Below are 21,953 nucleotides of genomic sequence, written 5' to 3' on the forward strand. Positions count from 1 at the left end.
GTTTAGCGAGTTTTAAAATGCCCTTCAACTTGTTAATTCAACCTATATTGCAAAATTACTGAAATAGCTTTTTTAGTTTTATTTAAACTTACGTAAAACCATAGCAGTAAAAACAGAAACATTTTGGAGCTGCACAAATTCAATACTGCGTGACGTGGTGTACACACTACAAAGCAGCAACTTGAAATCTTTGGATCATAATTGAGGTCAGGCGGTGGAATTATTGGCGCATAGTCTACTGACCGGGTGGCATATTTCCTGTCAAACGTTTACAACATAACCACATGATTTTCAACGTGATTTCAAGCAACATTATAAAACAGTAATCTGGTCTATTTAAAGTGTCTAGTCCAGTGGTTCTTAACCGGTGGGAAATTTCCCACTAGTGGGAAATTTAATGTTTTTAGAGGGAAATTATGTGAGTCAGAAGTCATCAAACTCGGGCCCGTGGGTTGAAATCAACCATTGAAAGTTAATTTAATACAATATTTTACGCAACAACATGTAAGATTAACTTCACCTAGTTTTACAAGGCGCATAAAAATCTAAAAATCGTTTGTTACGTCACAGACATTACTAAAAGCATCAATGACTTTGTTATTGTTCGCGAATAAATGCATTTGGTCTGTTGATTGTGATGCGATAAATGACTATTCCAAGCACCTGAGATTTTTCAAAATCCCACACAATTTTACTTACCCACGAAATCACTAAATAAGATTTCAGTGTGCCTTTGAGGTTTCGACCAAATCGCTTCACAAAATTATTTTGATTAAAGAATCATTTTTTGTTGGACACAAAACATCATTATAAAAATAACAGAGTGGGAAATTCGGACTTGGTGATTTACTTTAGTGGGAAACCACACCAAAAAGGTTAAGAACCACTGGTCTAGGCCTTTTCACTCGATAACGTCTACTCGTGCAGTTACATAATAACAAAAGTTGCGGTCCCAGTATGTGACAAGAAATTATTCTATTCAGAATACTTTTGTTTGAACATGTTACTTAAAATCACGTCTGACTTTCGTTGCCATGACAGAAACAAACAATAGCAACGTCATAATACAACGATATGCATCATTAAGTTTACGAGCACTGGCATTGCGGTTTCGAGTTTTGAGGCAGAAAAATTAAGTTTTAAAGCATTTTACAAATACACGAAAAAACATAAAACACACGAACAAGATGGAACTACTGAAAATCCTACGCATACTCTAATGCACAGACGCGTCACCAAATAACCTTAGTGGTTGCAGCTGTGATAAAAGTAAAAAAGGTGGCTTTAAAAGTAATAGAAAAATAAAAAGAGAACATTTTTAGCACAATGAGGCTTTGGCAACTTGGTTGGGGAAGACTTGCAAAGCGGTCAGAGTGCTCTAGATGGTGCTGTGACGTCATAATGCGACTTGCATAAGGAACCACATGGCACCTGCACTGATCAGTCCGGAAACTGGCACAGTCACGAACCAGGCCACGCCTATGTTCCGGGCCAATGACCAATCAACGGCCTCACGTGACCTCCACCAACCAATCGAAACAACGGCTCCAACCTGACGAAAAAACACATAAAAATGTTTAATGTATGCTCTTCCTTAGTTGCAAAATACTAACACAGGTTATGTCCAACGTCTTTCAACACCTTAATACTCGTGGGAAATAAAGATCTATGTATAGGCTCTATTCCCAATATCTGGTCTTATTGCTTTTAAACGTATATTGGGGATTAACACTCTTTGGAAACCACATTATGTGAAAGAGAGGAAAGTGTTTGAACCGAACAGTATATTGGATATTCTATACTGGACATGAAATAGAATAGACCTTCCACAACGTATGAAAAAGATGTTACTGTACCTTGCAATGCGTAGTAGATACAGGCAATCCCACATTTGAAGCTATCAGCACTGTAATGGCGGTCATGAGTTCAATACAAAATCCCCTGTAAGAATATGGAGGGTTATGAAAAAGTACAAATTTTTAGTGGTAAAAATTGTATAATAAAAAAACACTGGTATAGCTTTGTTTTCTTTCGCAGCTAACTCACATGCAAGCCGTTATCGTGAGGTTTGTTACAACTTCATGAAACTTGGTTCATTTCCAAGAAACAAAACACCGAAATATGCATAAAAACCACAAATAGCGTGAGAACGCTGTCCGCAGGTTGGCGCTGGCGGTCGCCGTATCTTACCGTGAGGGCGTTACTTTAGTAAGGTTTGATCCAATGGTTTCAATGACACGCCTTCCAAGTAACCAGAGGCCAACGCAAATCCCCAGGCCGCCGTACACCAACAAGTACCAGGGTGTAAACGCTTTCTGTACGACCTCTCCAGACCAGAATACGATCCACAGGGCAATGAGAGGACCAATTGCGTTGCTGAAATAATACAAGGGAGTATTTCATGAACTACAGTGCACCGGAGATTAAAGTGACATCTGGTGGGTAATATAAAGATGCGTTTACCATATTTTTTATAAAGAATTTTTCTTTGATCCTTTATTGTTTGCTTTTATGCCAGTTAAAAGCACAAAAAAATATTTTAAACAATTTTCATTTCCAACAAAACAACCTATTTTACACCCCGGCAACATTTCTTTAGTTTCTCAAAATGCTGCTTTAACCTCACAAATATTTCGCACTCCCTAAGTGGTCCTCAAAGCTACGTTCAGCTTCGGTTTAAAAACTTGAATCACAATTAGCTTGTTCATAATTCGGAGGATTTTTTGTTCACAGTTCGGTGGATTTTTTTAACCTTTATTGCACTTGTTTCCCTAAAGTTTTCGTTAAATTTCTTGTGCAATATCTACTATGACTGACAAATGGAACTTCGTAATTGACATGAATTTCGGAATAGAAATTAAACTTTTCACCTAACCAGTGGTGTTTTGTGTTATTCAATAAATGTTTTAAATCCTTTTGAAACTTTACGATTTCCCATATAGTCATACAACAGTCGCTGCTTTAAATTTTTCTGGTAACCCCTGCGTGGGTACTTTTACTCCTGATTAAGAATCCTTTGGCAAACGAATCATGCGATTCTTACCTCACATCATTTCCACCGTGAGCGAAACTTGCAAAACAAGCAGTCAGGACTTGTAGAGAGGAAAATAGCTCCTGAACCTCTGGAGCCTCCAACTCTTCTTCTTCTTCTTCGTCATCGTCATCTCCTTTTTCTTTTTTCTCTTCTTCATCTTTTTTCGCTTTTTTATCTTTTTTCCCTTTTTTGTTCTAAAACGGGGAAAAGACTTACTGCAAATTATTTGTATTGTTTTATGCAGAAGAATCCAGTTTCGCCTAGCGTCCTAGGCGTAGTTGTGTATTACAAAAGTCGGTTAATCGAATAATACTTGTCGTAGCGTAAGATTGTGTTGAAAAAGTCGGTTAATCGGGTAATGTGCTTGATGGCACAAAAAAGCGCAGTAAATTGCATATTCGATAAACCGGATTTGTAAGTATCGGCCAAATTTTGTGTACAAGAAAGATTGAAATTACCTTTTTGTTTAATTCCACCTCACTAACATCGTGTTTAATCAATTCTGTTCGACTGTTGTCGTGTTTCCAGGGATCCTAAACATGAATTTAGTTATAAGTTACGTGTATGTTGTGTACCAACATGTTCGGAATATAATGGTTCACAACATCGACTACGCCTTAAACTTAGCAAAGTATTATGTGAATAAATATCAGCATATACGAGATAAAAGATAAATCAGGTTCTAGTCGACCAATGTTTTTAGCCCGACAAAAAATGATCCCAGTAAACGTACATGTACATTTCATACATATAACAGGATCTGATGTGTTTTAAAAAGGTAATAAAATTAGTAAAGAGTTGTGAAAACTTACCTCGTCAACGGGAGTGGATAAATCGGTTGATTTCATGGAACCTGCACAGAAAGATTTATTTTTACTTAAATAGTAATCTAAGACCCAAGTTTAACTTCAAAAGTTTGTACGTGTCGAAAATCATAGGATAGTAAAATGTTGCCAAAACCTCCACACCAAATACTTTAGTTTCAATACATCATCATAATAGTATTTTAAATATTCTTTGAGTTATAATTTTAGTTTAAACATTTACTAATGCAAACATTGTTGTAAGTAGTGTTTCGGAATGTTAAAGTTGTTTGTATTTCTTATCGAGTATATGACGACAAAGATACGTCATTGGAGTTTCAAATCCGAATAAGGTACAAGTACATTGGGTGTAACACCCCAGGTGGCACAGCATGTACAAGCTGGTGTGCGTACTTGCATTTCTTACACCATATGTCACATAAAAACCTTTTTGCGTGTTGCCATATCAGGGGTGTGGGACTGTTTACCAGCGATAAAATTACGATCGCTGGCGCGTACACTGTTTATATGGATTGTATCTGTTTGTTAAGCAAAAAGGGAACGGCTACACTGTATCTGATTCTGCTGGAGTCAGACACCATAATTTATGCTTTGTTTCAACTGCAAACAAAACGGTTGGTGATGCGGTGGCCTTGTTACTTGGCATCTGGGCCAGTTTTATACAATTTAGTGAGGAAAAATAGGGTTTGAACACTCAAAGCCTTTCAAATGGTTTTTATTTCGATTCTAAAGCGATATACTTGTCGGGTATGTTTGTCTTTATAGGTCAATGTTGCAGTTTCGGAAAAAAACATTTATCAAATGGGAACTGTAACTAACAAAACACAAACTCTTTTGAAGCAATGTTAATCAAACCCGTACAGGTATCTGCCTTGGGTTCGAATTTCAGTCCGCATTTGTTAATTAGGAAGTCTCTAGCATACTATAATGTCTCTAGTATGATTTATACCAAGATGTGTAGTTGTGCGTTCACGTTAACGCCCCTTTACACTAGCATGTTGCAGTTAAACGTACTAAAAATTGCGCTTTTCAGTTTAATTCACGTTTCAAACGGACATCTGGTTACATTTAGAATAACGACCTCCGACCTGATCTCTATAACCAAACGTCAGCTTCCCGACGCGTGCACAGGGCGTTTTCGGGGGCGTGCCCGGCAATCGAGAGTTCAACGAACCCAATTGTAAAGTGGATTTGGCTGTAGTTGTGAAATTCCACTTCAACAAGACCGAGTTTACCGTTGCGTCAAGACACAAATTCACCACGGGACAAAGTCTAACCCTTAAGTATGTGGGAAGACGAAGGGCTGTGACGTCAATGTTGCGAAGTTATTTTCAGCGTCGATATTGCATTAGTGCAATTATGTTGCTATGTTTTCTTCCAGAGAAGAAAGGAACACATCTCAAAGTGCTTTAAAAACATAGTTAAACGAAAATGCCACCAATAAAATTTACAACACAAATTTATATTTTAAAATGGCCGTAACCAAACTGTTGAACCGTGTGTCGAACAATGGTTACATACATATAAGTGGGTTGTAAATGTCTGCTAAAGTAATTTCTTGTGTTGACCGATCGTAAACTATTTTGAAGGCCAATAGAGCGCAAATATTTTGTTTTCGGTCAACCGTAAACCAGCTCGTCCGTTTAGCAAATATTTTGCAATGTCGCATTTTGAGATTACAACGGGATGAACCGCTTGAAAAATACATGAGCTGTAATACTAACGCTGTTTAGTGTTATAATTTCTTTCTTTGAAACGTTTTGAGGAACAATATTATATAACCAAACCTTTTACTTGACCTTTTTTTCGCCAATTCAACTCGTTAAAAATACAAATTAAGTTATGGAATTGTTTCTTGTGATTGCATAAAGCCGAAAGCAAAAGACCTAATTACAATAAAAAAGGTTGCAAACGGACGTTTTAGCACGCCCCCTAAAGTGCCAACCCAATACCAATGCACTCAAATGGGCATCCAAAGGGCGAAGCACCTTTTGCAAGTCCTATAAGCTTCATGCAAGGCCACTACATGCAGTCGGACTTAGTACTTCGACCTCGATCGTTATAGCAGATCGCTGGTAAACAACAAAAAACTATATCTAGGCCATGTTGATAAACACTTGCTGCACACCACTGCAAATATAATACGTGGTATATGTCGAGTTTTTGTTGACATGGCAATGCAGAACATGCACCCGAATGTATTACTTGTGTAAAATACATGCTGAGTAGCTATTTATACACTATAACTGACACGGCTGTAGTTTGCGAAAAATTGTTAATTTATCTAAGGTTGTTTTCTGCTGTGTGCGAGTGACATAGATTCCAGATGCTACGCACAGCGAATACCTTTCAAGGTCGGAATTTGTGCAATGTTTGCAAAAGCGAAATCTGACGAAGGTCTATTGCTGGTTGCTCATCATAGGCATACCAAACACAACCTTATTTGTTTCTGTGTAAGCCCAATTTGTGACCCTTTTGACGTTGTTTTTGCTTTTGCCGTCATGTTAGAAACAAACACTTAGTTTTTTTACGTTTAGTTAGCACTTCAAGGACCACTTGGTACTTCAAGGTAAATCTGTAAGCAGGTGTAAAAACCTGGACCCTAATTTGTGATGTACCGAATGAGGCTAGAATGTTAAGTTTGCCAAAATAAAATAGCAACAAACATATGGACAGGAGTAAAGTCAGCGCTTTTGTTTTACAAACTAAACCGAACAGCCTTATGTAGGAGTAGAGTTATAGGACAAAAGCAGGTCAAAACGACCATGACAACTACATAAGTAAACATTCTTCGTGTGTAAAAGTTTACCTTTGCCTAGGGATTCGGAACTGACCCGAAAGTCATCGGTCTTGTCGGCGGGCAGATCGTCCCGCTCGTTCACCAGTGACGTGGCGATCGCTGATTCGTTGGCCTGATAATAACAAAACAAATAAAATGAAAATATAAAACATTTTTATGTTACTATTTAAAATAACCAAGTGAAATGGCACATAAAACTTGCTCTGAACTAAGAGTTAAACAAACTAACCTGCGAAACAAGCCTAGCCTGTATATCTTAGGTCGAGTTGAAGTTCAGCACGACCTTTTCATACTTGTTTTCACTACTTTATCTAAAGAGTTTTTTTAACGGACAAAACGTTCGCCTGATTGGGCTTAGCGTCGTGGTCATAAAAATTTGAAATGAAATATCACTTCGGTTTGCTTGTTAAGATTTACAACTGTACAAAGCGCGAATAAACATGTTGATTATTGGCTGATGAAGTTCACGTTAAGGTAACTGTTTAGCCCACAGACATACCCTATTGGTTAATACTCAACCAGGTGATAAGTCTATAACGACCAAAAAACATGTACTTTTAGCCTAAAATGGTCATCGTTTGGGAGGATTTTTAGAAAATCAACTCCTGAAATCTCATGAGCCGAGATGTTATCGAACTCAAGTTTATTGGCATCTGTTATCTTTGGAGTCATAAGAGTCCAAGATTGTCGACATACACAGTTATGTGCTTTATCTGGACCTTATCAGTTACAGGGCGAGTTTTAGCGTCATTGGTGACGTAGGAATGTTACGTCACTTGGCTGGGAAATTTAAGATATTAATTGGTTGAAAGGCTGTTACTTTCATGGCAATTTTTCCAACGTCCTGTCGTGCGAAACACAAGTTTTAACAACATATTGTCCTACTTTAGGATGGGTAAAATAACAAAAAAACATTTTGGTGGCAACGTAGCCCAACCGAAACCAGAGCTGAAACTGTAAATGCAAAGGTAAGCAATTAAGGCTCTTTAACTGCGGTTTGACAAACAACGGCCACACAAAAGCGGGTTCTAATTAAACTTTACGAAGCGACCTGGCACTTATAGCTGGGTACAAGTTCCAACCTGTTGCACTTCGGCAGTTCGCTGGAAGTGTGTTGGCTGCGTGATGGGGGCGTGTTATGGGCGTGACGGAAATCAGGCCGATGTCGAAACAATCGTGAGAGCAAATAGTTTATCGCGGTTAACGGCGGTTAAGTATTTACGAGCAAGGCTTAACTTTTGTGATTTCAACGGTTTTGAGGGATCAGGAATGAAAAAGACGCCGTGAAGGTAAATGTTTGAAAACGGGATGATCACAAAGTTATAAAAAGCACACAAAGTTTACTGGGGAATAAAAAACATGAATGAAAAAATGTTTTAAAGTGAAAAATGTGGTTTACTGGAAATGTCATGACATGACCCCTTATACTTTTTATACATCCAACACCCGAATCTATTTTTTTAATTTGTATCCGGTATAATAACACTACAAAACATTAAAAAGTTCGGGTCAACTTAGAGGCAGATTTCCTTAATTATTTGTTTTTTACTGAAATTGTATAAGGGGGAAAAAGTTGGCATCTTCGTACGTCATTTGAGTAGCTTTAGTTTTCTCGCAAACATTGGACAAGTTTTTCGAAAGTTCAAACATGAACAAGTATTGTCACTTTACATGGTCATATACGGGAGATCGTGTCATCAAGTTGCGATTCAACTTACTGAGGTGTTCTTGTCGCACGGTGTGTCGTAGCCAGAATCGCAATGACGGGTGCCATCAACTTTTGACACCATATGTCCTTGTTCCAGTTCCATCGCTTCTGTTAAAAACCAGTATGGTGATATAAAACAGGACTGGAGAACGAAAACACTACCAAACCATACTTTATTGAATGTCAGTAAAACCCTTTAGAAGTTAGACCTGTTTTTGATAAATTGGTTTTTTTATGGTTGAGATCAGCCACAAGGTTACAATCAAAAATGGACTCATCGAATAACGTTTTTTTTGGCTTTACAAAGGGTTTTTGGTTCTAACAGAGTCTAGCCTACACTAAAAATGTGCAATTCCAAAGTATGTTGAAGTTCACCAAGTGGAAGAAAAAAAATGCTTATTCTAGTTAATACGCAAAAAGCGTTTGTTTTTGCAAAACCCATTTTAGCAGCTAGTTATTGACCCCATTTCTGCACCACAACCATGCCACGCGGTCGACACGTGCTATGGGCGTCAAAATCACGTGAAACAACATTCTGGGTTCGTATATTTGCGACGGTTTTACGATCAACGAAGCGGTTGTATTCAGAGATGGGCAATCATTAACCAGCAGCTGAGGTCGTAACGATACATGAAGATTGGACGAAGATTAAACCACGCCCATTTTTAATAGGGGTGTGTCTAATCTCCGAACGAGCAAACAAATCTAAGAACTTCTTATGACTTTAACCAAAGTCGAAACCATTATGTTTCAGTACGCTACTAAACGTACACAATCCCTGGTTAATTCTGAGCAAAAAGATACAAGCCACTATTTGAGTGTAAAACATTAAAACGTTTCGACAGACGATGACAATCGAAAAATAATTTATTGTGCAGAAAAGATACTTTACTTTTCTAAATTATATCAGTTTACACAAGTCTAGTTATGGGGGGCATAAAGGACTTAAATAACACGTAAGTGAAACTGATATAGAATACAGCGTAAATCACAGACATATGTCACGTTCGCAATCTCAAATAAGTAGAGCGGTATAGGTGACCTTTCTTTCAAAACCAAGCAAATGGTTAATAAAAGTTAAGTTAAACCGATCGACGTTGGATTTCTGCTTACCTGCTTTCTTCTGTTTCGCTCTGCGGCGAATTCGTGGCACAGCGAGAAACTGAACAAGCAAACCAGTGAGAAGTATCGAAGCCAGGCTGATGACCACAATAGCCCAAATTGGCAAGTTGTCGAAGCCGAGTACTGAAAAAAGTCAAACGAAGTTTCAAAACGTTTTATTGAAAAGCACATTTTTTTAGAAATCTTTAATACACGATTAGGACGGGCAAACTTTTTTTGTCGTGTCGCACAATGTCGTTTGCGCGCATAAATGAGTCTTCTATACACTTTTGACTTTTCACAAATGCTTTCTTGTTTTTGGGTTTGCATTGTCATGATGAGTTTGGCACTTCTGGTAAACATATCTACGTTGGTAAAAAGAATGTATTGGGACAATTTCTGCCTCAAGGAATACGGAAATTTCATCACACAAAAAATGCAGTTATGTAACAGCAGTTAAGCTGACTTCAAGCGGTTTTAAACCGAGGAGTTGGAACTTACGCGGGGCGCCGGAAAACATGATTGAAAAGAAGTTGATTCCGATGGTCAGACCGTAAAACACTGGAAGAAGCAACAGTCCAGTTTTCAGTGGATTTTCCTGTTAATGCAAAATCCATCAAATAAAAAATAATAATTCAAATAATATCGTCCATTGTAGGAAAATTTCAGCACCGAATGTTACATCAGAAATAAAAATTTATTGTTTACAGGCACTTAAAACTACATAAACAGCACACATGTACATGAAAGTCAATTGAAATTCATTTGTATCATCACTTCATCCCGTTTTCATCGTTAAACGGTTGCGTACAAGGGCACAGAAAACAACATGGGTTATCGAGTCAAGTGTATTGCTATTTAAAAGTTGCTTCGGTTTTGTGTTCAAGGCATGTTACAGTACATAATAGAATAGGTTAATATCTTCTTTTAATCGTACACAAAAAACTCAAACTATTATCAACCCCAAAACTTGGTGTCGACTGCCCCGCCCAGCCTGTCAATGACAGTCACTATACCAAAGTTGTGATCGATTGGGTTGTAAAGTCTACAAATAGCTATTTGTGGTTAGGTTTCCGTTTAATAATGCGGCAATAAATATGTATTTTGCACTCAAAGCAATATTATTGGCCTCAACAAATCTTGTTTTCTTTGATCTTTTAGGCGTTTTATGACCCTTGATTATAGGATGAAAAACCAAACCTGGGAAAATTACACTTTTTGGCACTTTTACGGAGTGTAGCAATATTTATACCTAGTGCGGTTGCACACTACAAAAGCTTCATTGGGACTTTTAAACTGACGGATGAATCACGCTCAAACAGCCGGATATTTGTCTTTAATATATCGGACAGACGTAGAACAGAGTTTATTTGTTTTGTCCACAAACAATCTTACCTAAAATCGCTTACATGGCACGCAACAATGTGTGCCTTCATACTGGGGACAAGGCCACTTGTTTTCAAGGTCAGGATTTCAATGTCAATAGTACGGTCACGTGACAACTTACCCGTCGTAAAACCAGGTGATCAATGAAAACGAATAATGCAATCGCCATGAGACCAGATATCACCGGTGAAATAAACCAACTTGCAACTAAAAAACAACAATGACACTCATTAGACACAATTAGATGAGAATGAGATCAACGCCAAGTATTTCATGCATGTGTTGATAAAACTATTTTAAATTGTGATCAGTCTCTTAAGATGCTTCGCTCACCAATCAGTCCCAGTTTTGTCCAGTTGATTCCAACCGTGCCCACAGCGACCAATGAGAAGCCGATACAGGATCCCACAATGCTGTGCGTGCCCGAAACGGGGAGCTTGAAGACAGTGGCGACCAACTGCCAAATCGCTGAGCCTGAAGTGTTGAAATAAAATTTATTAGTGCGTGTTTATTTCGTTTTCGGTCAGTACAACTGTATGGAAGAACTTGTGGGGTAAATGCTGAAGCACATTTTTTCAAAATCGCATTCTTACTTTATTAGACCCATATGTTTTGGCAACCGAAACGGTTATAAATATTGTATTTGTATAATAAAAGAGATTTGGAATACAAGCTGCACTGTAACGTGTCACAGTATCCACAAATACCCCAAAGTTCTCACAAATCTTATAGATGTGATAATATATAGCCACGTGTGAGTTGCCTCAAACGGGCGATACGATGCTTTGTTTGCATCAAGACAGCGCGTGCGCTCTGGTTTTCGCCTTTGCATGCTGCTAGAAGCTCGCAAATTTCCTACCAAACATGGCGCACAATTCCCCCAGCATCAGGAGTTCGGCGCCGTTTTCGATGTCGTCGTACATTGTCACATCAGTGATCCCTTTTCTTATCGTCTCACCCACCTTGGCGCCGAGCAGAAGGGCTCCGCCGGTCTCAAAAATCGTGGCCAGGATGCACGCCTGCAGTCATACTGGGTGTCAGATCAAAGGGGAAGGGGCCGGGCTGTCGCGTGACAGCTGATTTGCCCTTTTAGCACTACTTAGGGCTGCAAGATTTTGTGATGAAAGAAGGTAAACTTCAAAAAGGCGGTGATAATTGCGAGGTTGGGCGTAGAAGGATTAAATTTTCACGACAAAAAATTCCTGGGAACGGCTTTTAAAAGATAAGGTGGAGACCGTAGCGAAGCAAGTTTTGCGATTTGTTTTTGAACATTTGTTGGGTGATTTTATGTGTGTATAGCTTGTACGGCGGGGCTTTTGAAGTATCGCAGTTGAAAAAACAATCTTCAAACTTATCTTTCAAGTCGCATGCAAGTTATCAAAATCTTAACAAAAAAGGATTCTGACTCTTTAGTTTTAAGTTCTAAAGTTAGTTCTAAAGTGTTGAGGTGTTGCCATATTTGAAACAAACAGCGTTTTTGCGACGAAAAGTTTTTACCAGTGAAACAAGTAAACAGCTAAAACACAACACGACCTCAACTCGTGAAGGTCGTAAAGAGTATTTGCGCTTTCACCGTCGTTAACGATATTGCGCCATAAACTCAATTGTTTCCGCAGTTGGCGCTGCACAACAGGGTGACGTCATCATTAAATGACGTGCCCGGATTACAGACCACGAGGAACACGCGTGCGCAAACCTAGAAATTCGGTTCCAGCCATATCTTTGTGTGTGGGGAAATGGATTGCGCCATTGGGTTTATCGATTTTTGATGCCAGTAACAAAATTGCGCAACAGCTGCAGAAAAAAATGTTTTTTCCGCCACAAAATCCCGAAGGCTATTTCGTGAAATAAAGGCGGTGGTCTTTTACCGTAACACATACTCACCTGTTTAAGAGTGAGGACTTTTGCCCCGACAGTTGTGCCGAAGCTATTGGCGACGTCGTTTGCACCAACTGCAAAAGACAGTATAAAGGCCACCACGAAACCGACAACGAGGATCCATATCAACGACTCGTTGTCCCATGGCACCCCAGCAGTAGCTGTTAAAACATAAGGCTGATTACTAAAAGTTTTAGAGGGAGGCCTGCATGATGCCGCTTTTAGGTTTGGGTTATTGCCTGGTGAATAGGTTTGATGGTACATACCGAATGTTCATGAAATGTGATGCAGGTGCACTTTAACGGTTCAGTTCGGACATTTTGGAATATGTATTATAGTTAAGCAAAAAGGTTTAGGCACAGTCGCATTTTGGACCTTAAATATAGCAAAATGTATAACAAACATTTTTTACACAGATTCATCTACACTCGGATGCGCAGCTCCTCACCGCGTGTTAAAACGCCCACTCAACGCCCAGTTGCCGTTCTTAGCCAATCAGATCGCTTCAATCGGCGGGCGGCGCAGCCTAATCACGTGTTTTAACGCGGGAGAGTGCGCGAAAGGCGCAATGTGAAAAAGTGCGCGTTTTTTGCTTATTCGGCTCTGAAAGGCGTAGTAAATTTTAGCGCGAATCAGTCATACCGACAGTCGACTATATCCTGTCCTGATCATCCGCCAACTCTTGTTTGTGTTATGCCACGACAAACTATTTGTCAAAAAATGATGTACGGTTTGCATGTTTCAAACAGTCTAACCAACGTTTACTGCTTCGTCAGTTACATTTTAAGCAGCGCAACCGCTAGTGCCCACTAACCACACAACCCATTCATAAACCGGCGCCATTCCTTTGTTCTTTAGCAGAGCGTTTTCGCGCCAAGTCAAGAGTATTTTCAAGTATTTTTAGGCATGACAGTTGACCAAGCCACAAAGGTAAAGAACAAGGTTATTATGTGCGATCATTCCCATATTTAACCGTACTACAATCTTAGAAACGTAAACACATAAAAGAATTAAAAATTAAAATACAGTAGAACGTACAGAAAGAACACCTTACTTATCCTCAACAAATGTACTTACTTTCAAAGGCACTCCATAGTTGGGTAGCACCCATTGTTACACCAGTTGAGACTTCCATCTTAGAATTGTCAAGTTGTCTGAGCTTCCCTTCTAGCAGAAGTGACTGAAATAGCAGTAATAAGCTTTAAGTTTTTTTCCAGTCGTCTTTGACCGGAATGACAGAACAGTGCTGCTTCTGTGCCTTATAACTAAGCACACTCGACTACTTCCTTTGGGCTGAAACGCAAAACAATTGACGTCATCAGCCATTACGTCGATCAGTCGGCGGCCCATAAGTCCAACGCATGGTAGCTGAAAAAGCCTAATCGCGCCATACTGTTTTATTGGTCGTTGTGGATGCACTAATTCAACCCGCAGCTCATAAACTTTTATGTCACAAAACCACAATAAACCAGTCTCGTTTTCGCATAAGGTACAACATGTACTGCCCTTGGACCCCAACTGCCCAGCAGGTCTACCTGACTCTAATAAAGCGACAGCTGTTCTACGCGTTTAGACATCATCTCTTGCGGGCGCCGGCACAACGTAACGTTAATGTGTCGTCACACAGACGTGATGACGTCGTGACCCTGGCATGCCTCTGACACGCGGAGACCACGCAACGCTTCACATTTCCGCGATGGCCCAGCGACTGTAGTGTACCCCTGCATAAGTTAAAAATCGTATTGCGTAACTTTGAATACCAATACGGCGAGTCAAGCAAGATTTCTTTTGTTTCGATATTAGGAGAAAACCCTGCCACAAGACCTGGTGCTCTTACGCTACATCTTTTCTAAAAAACAGCTCAAATTAAACTGTTTCACAAACACTGATTTGATGCTTGATAAACTGCTGTAACAGTGCTGTTTAGTGTTTACAGTTAATGCTACAAATAAAAAATGTTATCCTCTGTACACATTGTTGATGACACAGTTAACAAAACAATACAATGATCTTGCCACTTTAAACATGTGTTTGGTGTGTTTTTAAAACAAAAACTGAACGATATAACATCTGTATGTCATGAATCATCGACGTTTGTTCGTGTACCATTTTCCTTCAATGTAATGGCTTCAACCGTCAAGATGTGGTTTTATGCAAACTCTTTCCTGTTTGTAGCACTCCCCAATGTTGTCACTGAATAAAATACATCAAACTCCTGACACCCTTGCACTGCAGAAATCTATTAGGATAATTATTGATTTCTAATAAAATTGCGAACGGTGTGGATTTTGAAACATTGATAAAGGTTAAGTTTACCTTAACAAAACACGACAGGGACAGCGCCCATTTTAAACTATCCGTAATGGCCAGGCTAAGTAGAATGTCGAATGATAGTACATTAAATCAAGAATACAAATGCACATCCTCTCGCGATAAATACAAATTCATCAGAGGATATTTGCAACACACCCTTAATACTGTGCATTACAAAAGAAATGGGATTATAGGCTAAATAACACAATGGAAAAATAGCTTAATGAATTTTGGCGATTTTTTCTAGCAGCACTATAGGCTACCAGTGCATTAACACTTGTGTTTTTTTTAATTTGCGAAGTCCTAATTGTGCAGCGCGTCGCGAAAAATTCCCTATCAGGGCCGCGGAATGCGTGCTGGAGACCCCTGGTTTAAAGTGAAGTATATTAACTAAGAGTGTGGTGAATGTGCTGTGAAAGGTTAAGCGCAACAACATGCAGGTCAGCATTCAATCGTGTCGCAGTGAAGCATGTGAAATACCCGTCGTGAAATTAGTAGGGCCTGTGAACAGCTTCAAGCGCCGGTACCGGAAATTAGAATAGGTCAGCGTAAATTTGGTTTGTAGCTTTTGTTTCTTTATTGTTTACAAAAATAAAAAACTTTTGTTTTATAAACACATTTTACTCTTCAGCTTAAAACCTTTGGCAAACCGATCCGAATTCCTTGCAAATAACTCTACTTCGTCAAAAAGCAAACGAATTGCTCGATAGCGCCACTTAACGACTTAAATCAAAGTATAAATTACGAAACAGTTTATTTCTCCTCAAACATACATAATTTTTGTTTTCTTGGGATTAGTTGGTGTTTATTGCAAAAAAATAAGGATAAGCCGTTCGTTTGAATTAATTTTGTAATAAAGGACTGATTAAATTTATTGTTTTCATATTTGAAAACATTTTTATTTTGTTTTCTGCAGTGTTTCATACCGGAACGGAACGAAACGAAATAACGTTATTCGTTCTGAGCATATTATTTATTTCGTTATTTCGTTCTGGACCGATATTTTCATTTCGTTCCGGTCTGACCGAAATAAATTTATAACGGTATTTTTCGGTATTTCGGTCTAAACAAAAGAACATTTCTCTCTGGTCTTTAAGCGAAAAAAGAAAGTTGCAACACACAAAAATTATTGTCGATAGTTGTTACGTCACATAACATTTGTCAATGATGGTCAAACGAATGTAAATTGTAAGAGCTTAACGGCGCGAAATTTTCAGCAATTGTTTCATGTCAAATGTTCAGAACGAAATACCGGAATAAAAAATAACGGTATTTCGTTCCGTTCCTGTATTTTGAATTTTTTTATTTCGGTATTTCGTTCCGGTATTTGAGCCAAAAATTATTTATTTCGTTCCGGTATAACGTTCCGTTCCGTTCCGGTATGAAACACTGGTTTTCTGATTCGGGTCCATATTTGCATGCTATTGGTTGAAAACATATTTTCTATTTAATGCGACCGCAAAATTACAGGTTGAAAATAAAACGATCTGTCAAGAGCGTTAACAGAAAAAGCATTTTTATAGGACAACACACCATATCAAAAAGAAGTTTCATTGGAAAACGTATCCTGTTGCTAATTAAGACATTTGAATCGCCCCTCGCATAGCCCGTGGTAGTTTATGTTCCTGTATACCTTTTTACTAAGCTTTTAAATTTTCCTGTTACGGTACAACATTGTTTCGTCATGGCATTGCGTAACTATTTCGTCAGAAATAAATGCTGTGTCACTGTTGGGTTACCTGATGCGTGACGGTGACCGGGCAAAATTGCAGGATGTTTTGGGTTTGTTGCGAAACGAAACCATTAAGTCATCAATTACCGGTACTTTAACAGCACTTTATAGCAGAGGGACTTTGGTCATATCCCCCAGTTAAGGCATGCTTTTGTTCATAGGCAGGGGTGTATTGGCGACAACAGATTACGATTTGCAGCTCAATCGACTTTCTCTTTGTTACCAGATTTACTTTATTATTTTGTTACAAAACTTTATAATTTATAAACTTCCAGAAGCCATAATTGGCAAATTGGAATGGCACAGCACAACACTTTAACGAAACAAAAAAACTGTACTAGCATATACTGCTTACATAAAGCCTGTTCTATTTTAGAAACACCAAGATAAAGGTAAGGATTTGTTCTTTTTTGTTTTAAAATGTTTGGAAAATTTGGTTTAAGTAGTTTATCAAATGCTAAAGTTATGAATGTAAATTTTACATTATTATATATGTGTGAAAAAATGATTTTGATACAAAACAGTAGCAATTTCCATAAAAGAATACTTAGTTTTATCATTATGATTTGTCACATGAACATTGGTATTTTTTTTGTAGACATGAGTGCTGTAAAACAGGAAAATGAAATCATACTGGAGTCGTCCTCCTTGTCAAATTTAAATCTATCAGCAAAACCAAGCTCAGTCTCTGCAAAACCTCCTTTTCTGGGATTTGGAATTCTATGTTGCATTATTTCAGGCCTCTTGTTTTCGTTTAATGCCTTACTTGTGAAAATGATATTTTCCATTACCCCCATTCAAATGTTTGCTTCACGTTGCTTCGTACAATTTTGCATTCTTTTACCTGTTGTTACATATGGTAGATACACTAACAATGTAGACATTACTGGTCCACCAGGAATGTTTAAGTTACTTGTTACCAGAGGATTTGTTGGATCTACTGGTGCACTTCTACTTTACCTTGCAGTAGCTAATCTTTCTTTAGGTGATGCTATTACAATTTCCTTTTCAAATGTGGTAATTACGGCACTTATAGCTTTTATTTGTCTCGGAGAGTCCTTTACCTTAGTTGATGGCCTTCTCTGTGTTTTGACTCTTGGTGGTGTTACTTTAATTGCACAGCCATCCTTTATATTTGGTGACATTGGTAGTGAACTTGATACAAAGAAAATAATTGGAATTTTGTGTGGAGTGGGCTGTGCAATTTTTTCTGCATTTACTTTTGTAATTGTTCGTAAACTTGGCAAAGACACTCCTGCGGTGTTAAACATTTTGTACTACTCGTTTGCTGGTTCTCTTGTTAACACATGCGTTGTGGGTGTTACTGATACCTTTCAACTTCCATGCTACTCTGAACTGCTTTATGTGTTTTTGCTTGGGGTGCTTGGTGTAAGTGCTCAAATATTTCTTACAATTGGGCTTCAATATGAGAGAGCAGGAACTTTTGCAGTACTCAGATCCCTTCAGATTGTTGTGGTGTTTGTCTTACAGGTAAACTTTACTCCTGTTTGTTATGTTGGCAAAAACATTCGTTGTTATATAAGGCATGTTCAATTTGTATTTTTTTGAAAAATAAATGCTTATATCATAAACATAAAAGTATACTCACACACTTTATTTTTTTTGCAGGTGATATTTTTAAATGACATACCAACTCTTCTCAGTGTTGCTGGATCTGGACTTATCTTTCTCACAATTGTGATTGTTGCCATTCGTAAACTCTACAACCACAAACGACAACAAAAGTCACTCTCAAATCTTTCAGAAGATAAGTCTGAATGAGCCCCAACAGTGTTTCTGCGTAAATAGAATTTTTTAACCAAAGTTCATTTTCTTTGTGTTAGCTTTATCTGTATTTTGCTTATGTGATATGCTTATCTGTTTGTATAGTTCCAAAGCTTATTTAAGTATCTTACTGATCATTAAAAATGTTACTGTTTTCTACATTTTTGTACTTTATGCACCACCTCAAACTTAACTTATCCAGTGAGTGTGTGTTTCCAAAGTGAACCATTGACTAACACGATTGCTTGCACATACACAATGCCCAAATTTGGGCATGACCGATTTTGTTGTGTTCAGGTGTTGTAGTCGCATAAATAATGGTTTTGAATACTACTACATAGTCAGTACACAAAATATTGATCCATCATTTTTGTGTTGTTTTATTACATAAATTTTTTATCACACATTTGGGTTTTTTGTAATGACTGCATCTGTAATGTACATTGAGTTAATCTTTTTTTAGGAGTTTATATTAGCTGTAAAATGTATCAAGTGCAGTGCAATGTATTACATGTACTCTGCCAAGTTTCGTGTACTTTTAAAGCCGCATGATTATTAAATAATTGTAAACTTGTACGATTTGCTTAGTAATTTATATTTTCCGTGCAAAATACTTTGTAAAGCCAATCACGCTATGCATTGCATAACTTTCTATGTCCTTAAATGTAATACAATATAGCACAAAGCAAATCAAGTTCCGCATTTGTACAATATGACACAAGTCTAACCCACTTTTCCAAAGTAATTTAATCTTGAAAAAATGAACGTATTTTTCCGCGAAATGGTGTGCTTCATAACGTTCTCTTACTGGCTGTTTATGCACTATTTCGCACCGATGTTACATGTCACCACCGAAAAATAAACTTTAAATAGCCAGAAATTAAAAAAAACAAGCACTCTTGAATCGTACTACAGTTCTTTGGTGATGTTTGCCAGTGTGAAGTCATGAACAAATTCCATGAACAGTTGCTGTATTATTTGCAACGAAATGCTCTTCACAGGAAAAGTTTCTTGGCCCTTTTGCGTTCATTTTAACCACTGGTCGGCAACCGCCGAAAGAGTTACCTAGCCCAGTGGCGTAAGCAGACGAAAATTGTGGGAGGGGCTCAAATAGTTACCTGTCTAATACAACTTTTTGCTAACAAACGCGTGACTTGCCAAACTTTGATTCGACGGGACAGCCAAACGCTTCATTGATTTATTCCACATAAATATAAAAAAGCATGGGTTTCAGTTTACAACTTGGTGACAACAGTAAGTTTTGTTAATTTATATATTCCTTTGATAGTTGAAAAACGAAACCACAATGATGAGGGCTGCACTAAATTAAAACTGCACTAAATTTAAAACTGCACTAAATTAAAGTTTCTAAATATACAAATTAAAAAATTTGAGAGGGTCCATGGCCCCTCCCTGGCTACGCCACTGACCTGCCCGTATACTTTTACAGGTTAAATGCTTCAAAACATTTTGCCCATGTATCCTGGGATCACAAACTAATTTAGGCGTTTTAGGAGAAAACACACAAACGGAGAAACACAAACGTAGAGTATACTTCAAGCGAGAGAGAATGCTTATTACCAAAAGCAACTCGCCGATTAGAGCACGAATGAGCCGTCAGCACTTGTACAACGATTGCGGTGTCCTGGGAGACAAATCAAACAGGAGAAGATTAACTCTCAGGTTTTTTAGGCGAAATAAAATTAATAAGCGTCCGTAACCCAAACTTTACAAAAGAAATCATTTCAAGACGTTGGAAATATATGTTTGTTATGTAAAATAGGCCAATATACTTTCAAAAACTAAAAAAAATATTATATTGTCCGAGATGATCCCGGGTATGTACGTTGTTACCCCGGCACCGGGACAACTTTGGACATGTAAGTGCTTTAGGAATTTAGCTTTTTACATGCATTTCTTGTTGGCTTTGTAAAGCGGTTATCCCACCTTTTTTGGCAAAGGACTCCCCTTTACAACCAACTAATATTTATATTCATGCAATGCAAATAAAATAATATGTTGGGAATTTTCAAAAACAATCCGTATCACCCCCGATCTCCCCTATAAGGGGCGTATAAGAGTATAAGCACGTGTTTAGGGCATGAAGTCATTAGAGATTCCACAAATACTTTTTGTAGCCTTGTTTCAGTACAAGTGCCTCGCTAAGTAGGAGTTTTTTCCCGCCACTTCCACCATTAACTCACAGATACATTGTTACGACATAAGCAGCAACATTCATTTTTGTTTTATTGTTGCGCCTTACTGTACGAAAATGTGCTAGTCAGACACAGGGCTGCCAAAGCTTGGGTTTTGCCCCAAGATCTTGGGTTTTTACTTGACGTCTTGGGTTCTTGGGTTTTAATTTGAAAATTATAGCAATTCTTGGGTTTTGAGTCCTATTGATGGAATAAATATATGTAAGAACTATTTTAACGAGAAAAGTTTTTCGGGTAGCTGCACTAGGCCATTTTATCATCTCTTTTATTTTCTCTCTTTTCTAGACCTTAATTCTTTCTAGATAGTATACAGTGAAAGCATCGATACACTTAAAAATGCGAATAAACCAATGCTCGTTAAACATAAAAACTGCTAACCATCACAGAAGTTTTAATGCTGCAAAATATACTGTAGACTAGACATTACTAATTTTATGAAAAAGAAAACAGATGATGATCCGTGATCGTCAAACAGCCAAGAGTGAACTGGCGATTGCTGCATATTTTATTGAACATAATATTTCCTTTGCTTGCATTGACCATTTCCTACCAGTTTGTAAAGTTGCATTTCCGGACTGTAAATTGCCAAAAAACTGTCAATGAAACGAGTAAATTTACTAATTAATTGAATTTCTAATTACATTTTGCAATCTTGGGTTTTCATTTAAATTCTTGGGTTATTTTGCTGTGAGTCTTGGGTTTTGTTAAAATTCTCATTGGCAGCCCTGGTCAGACATTCAATGCCCATGCCAGGTGAAAGTCTACCAACTTAACAGCGAACTACGTATTTGTTTATTTTGGTATTTGAAGCTGTACGGGTGTTTTACACCTTTAGATTCATTCACTGTTGTGTTTAAGTTACAATTGACCAACTACATTTCATCAGTTAAAATGCTGAAAGTTAGAATGGGCAGAGGGCTAGAAAGCGTACAAACGAAACCAGCACGTTTGTATAGAGCTAGAATCGTATAGTCGTATTGCAAAAATTGATTTGTGAAATAACTGATCCACCCATTATTTGACAAGCACGGTGATGAAGATTGTGGGTCATTGAATGATAGCGCTTGTTAATTTCGAACCAGTTAGTTGCGATGGCTACTGGATTCTAGTCATAATATTGAAAGACTTGTTTTGACTTCACACAGTTAAGGTCATATTAAAACTCTTACGAGTAAA

The 21,953-nt window shown here is 38.0% G+C and overlaps 2 protein-coding genes across 3 annotated transcripts; one reads left to right on the forward strand and one right to left on the reverse strand.

Moving 5' to 3' along the window:
• Positions 1–64: 64 nt before the first annotated feature.
• LOC145222552 (sodium-dependent phosphate transporter 1-B-like) lies at positions 65–14,288 on the reverse strand. Of its 2 annotated transcripts, none has more exons than XM_080088694.1 (15): positions 13,809–14,288; positions 12,738–12,892; positions 11,713–11,872; positions 11,187–11,327; positions 10,975–11,060; positions 9,969–10,065; positions 9,480–9,611; positions 8,377–8,471; positions 6,668–6,770; positions 3,847–3,887; positions 3,493–3,567; positions 3,044–3,228; positions 2,191–2,376; positions 1,857–1,941; positions 65–1,552 (listed from the first exon to the last, which is right to left on the reverse strand). In XM_080088694.1, the coding sequence occupies exons 1-15, from the start codon at positions 13,864–13,866 to the stop codon at positions 1,397–1,399; spliced, it is 1,755 nt and encodes a 584-aa protein (XP_079944820.1). In that variant the 5' UTR covers positions 13,867–14,288; the 3' UTR covers positions 65–1,396. The 2 variants fall into 2 exon arrangements, with proteins under 2 accessions (XP_079944820.1, XP_079944819.1); XM_080088693.1 differs by having other exon boundaries at positions 8,377–8,474; positions 13,809–14,287.
• Positions 14,289–16,882: 2,594 nt separating this feature from the next.
• On the forward strand, positions 16,883–19,535 carry LOC145222553 (solute carrier family 35 member G1-like). Its single transcript, XM_080088695.1, has 3 exons — positions 16,883–17,168; positions 17,375–18,267; positions 18,406–19,535. Exons 2-3 carry the CDS (start codon positions 17,377–17,379, stop codon positions 18,556–18,558), a joined length of 1,044 nt encoding a protein of 347 aa, XP_079944821.1. The 5' UTR covers positions 16,883–17,168; positions 17,375–17,376; the 3' UTR covers positions 18,559–19,535.
• The last annotated feature ends 2,418 nt before the right edge of the window (positions 19,536–21,953 follow it).

This window comes from Phallusia mammillata, chromosome 4 (genome assembly GCF_965637545.1).
Source record: "Phallusia mammillata chromosome 4, kaPhaMamm4.hap1.1, whole genome shotgun sequence".
Lineage (NCBI taxonomy): Eukaryota > Metazoa > Chordata > Ascidiacea > Phlebobranchia > Ascidiidae > Phallusia > Phallusia mammillata.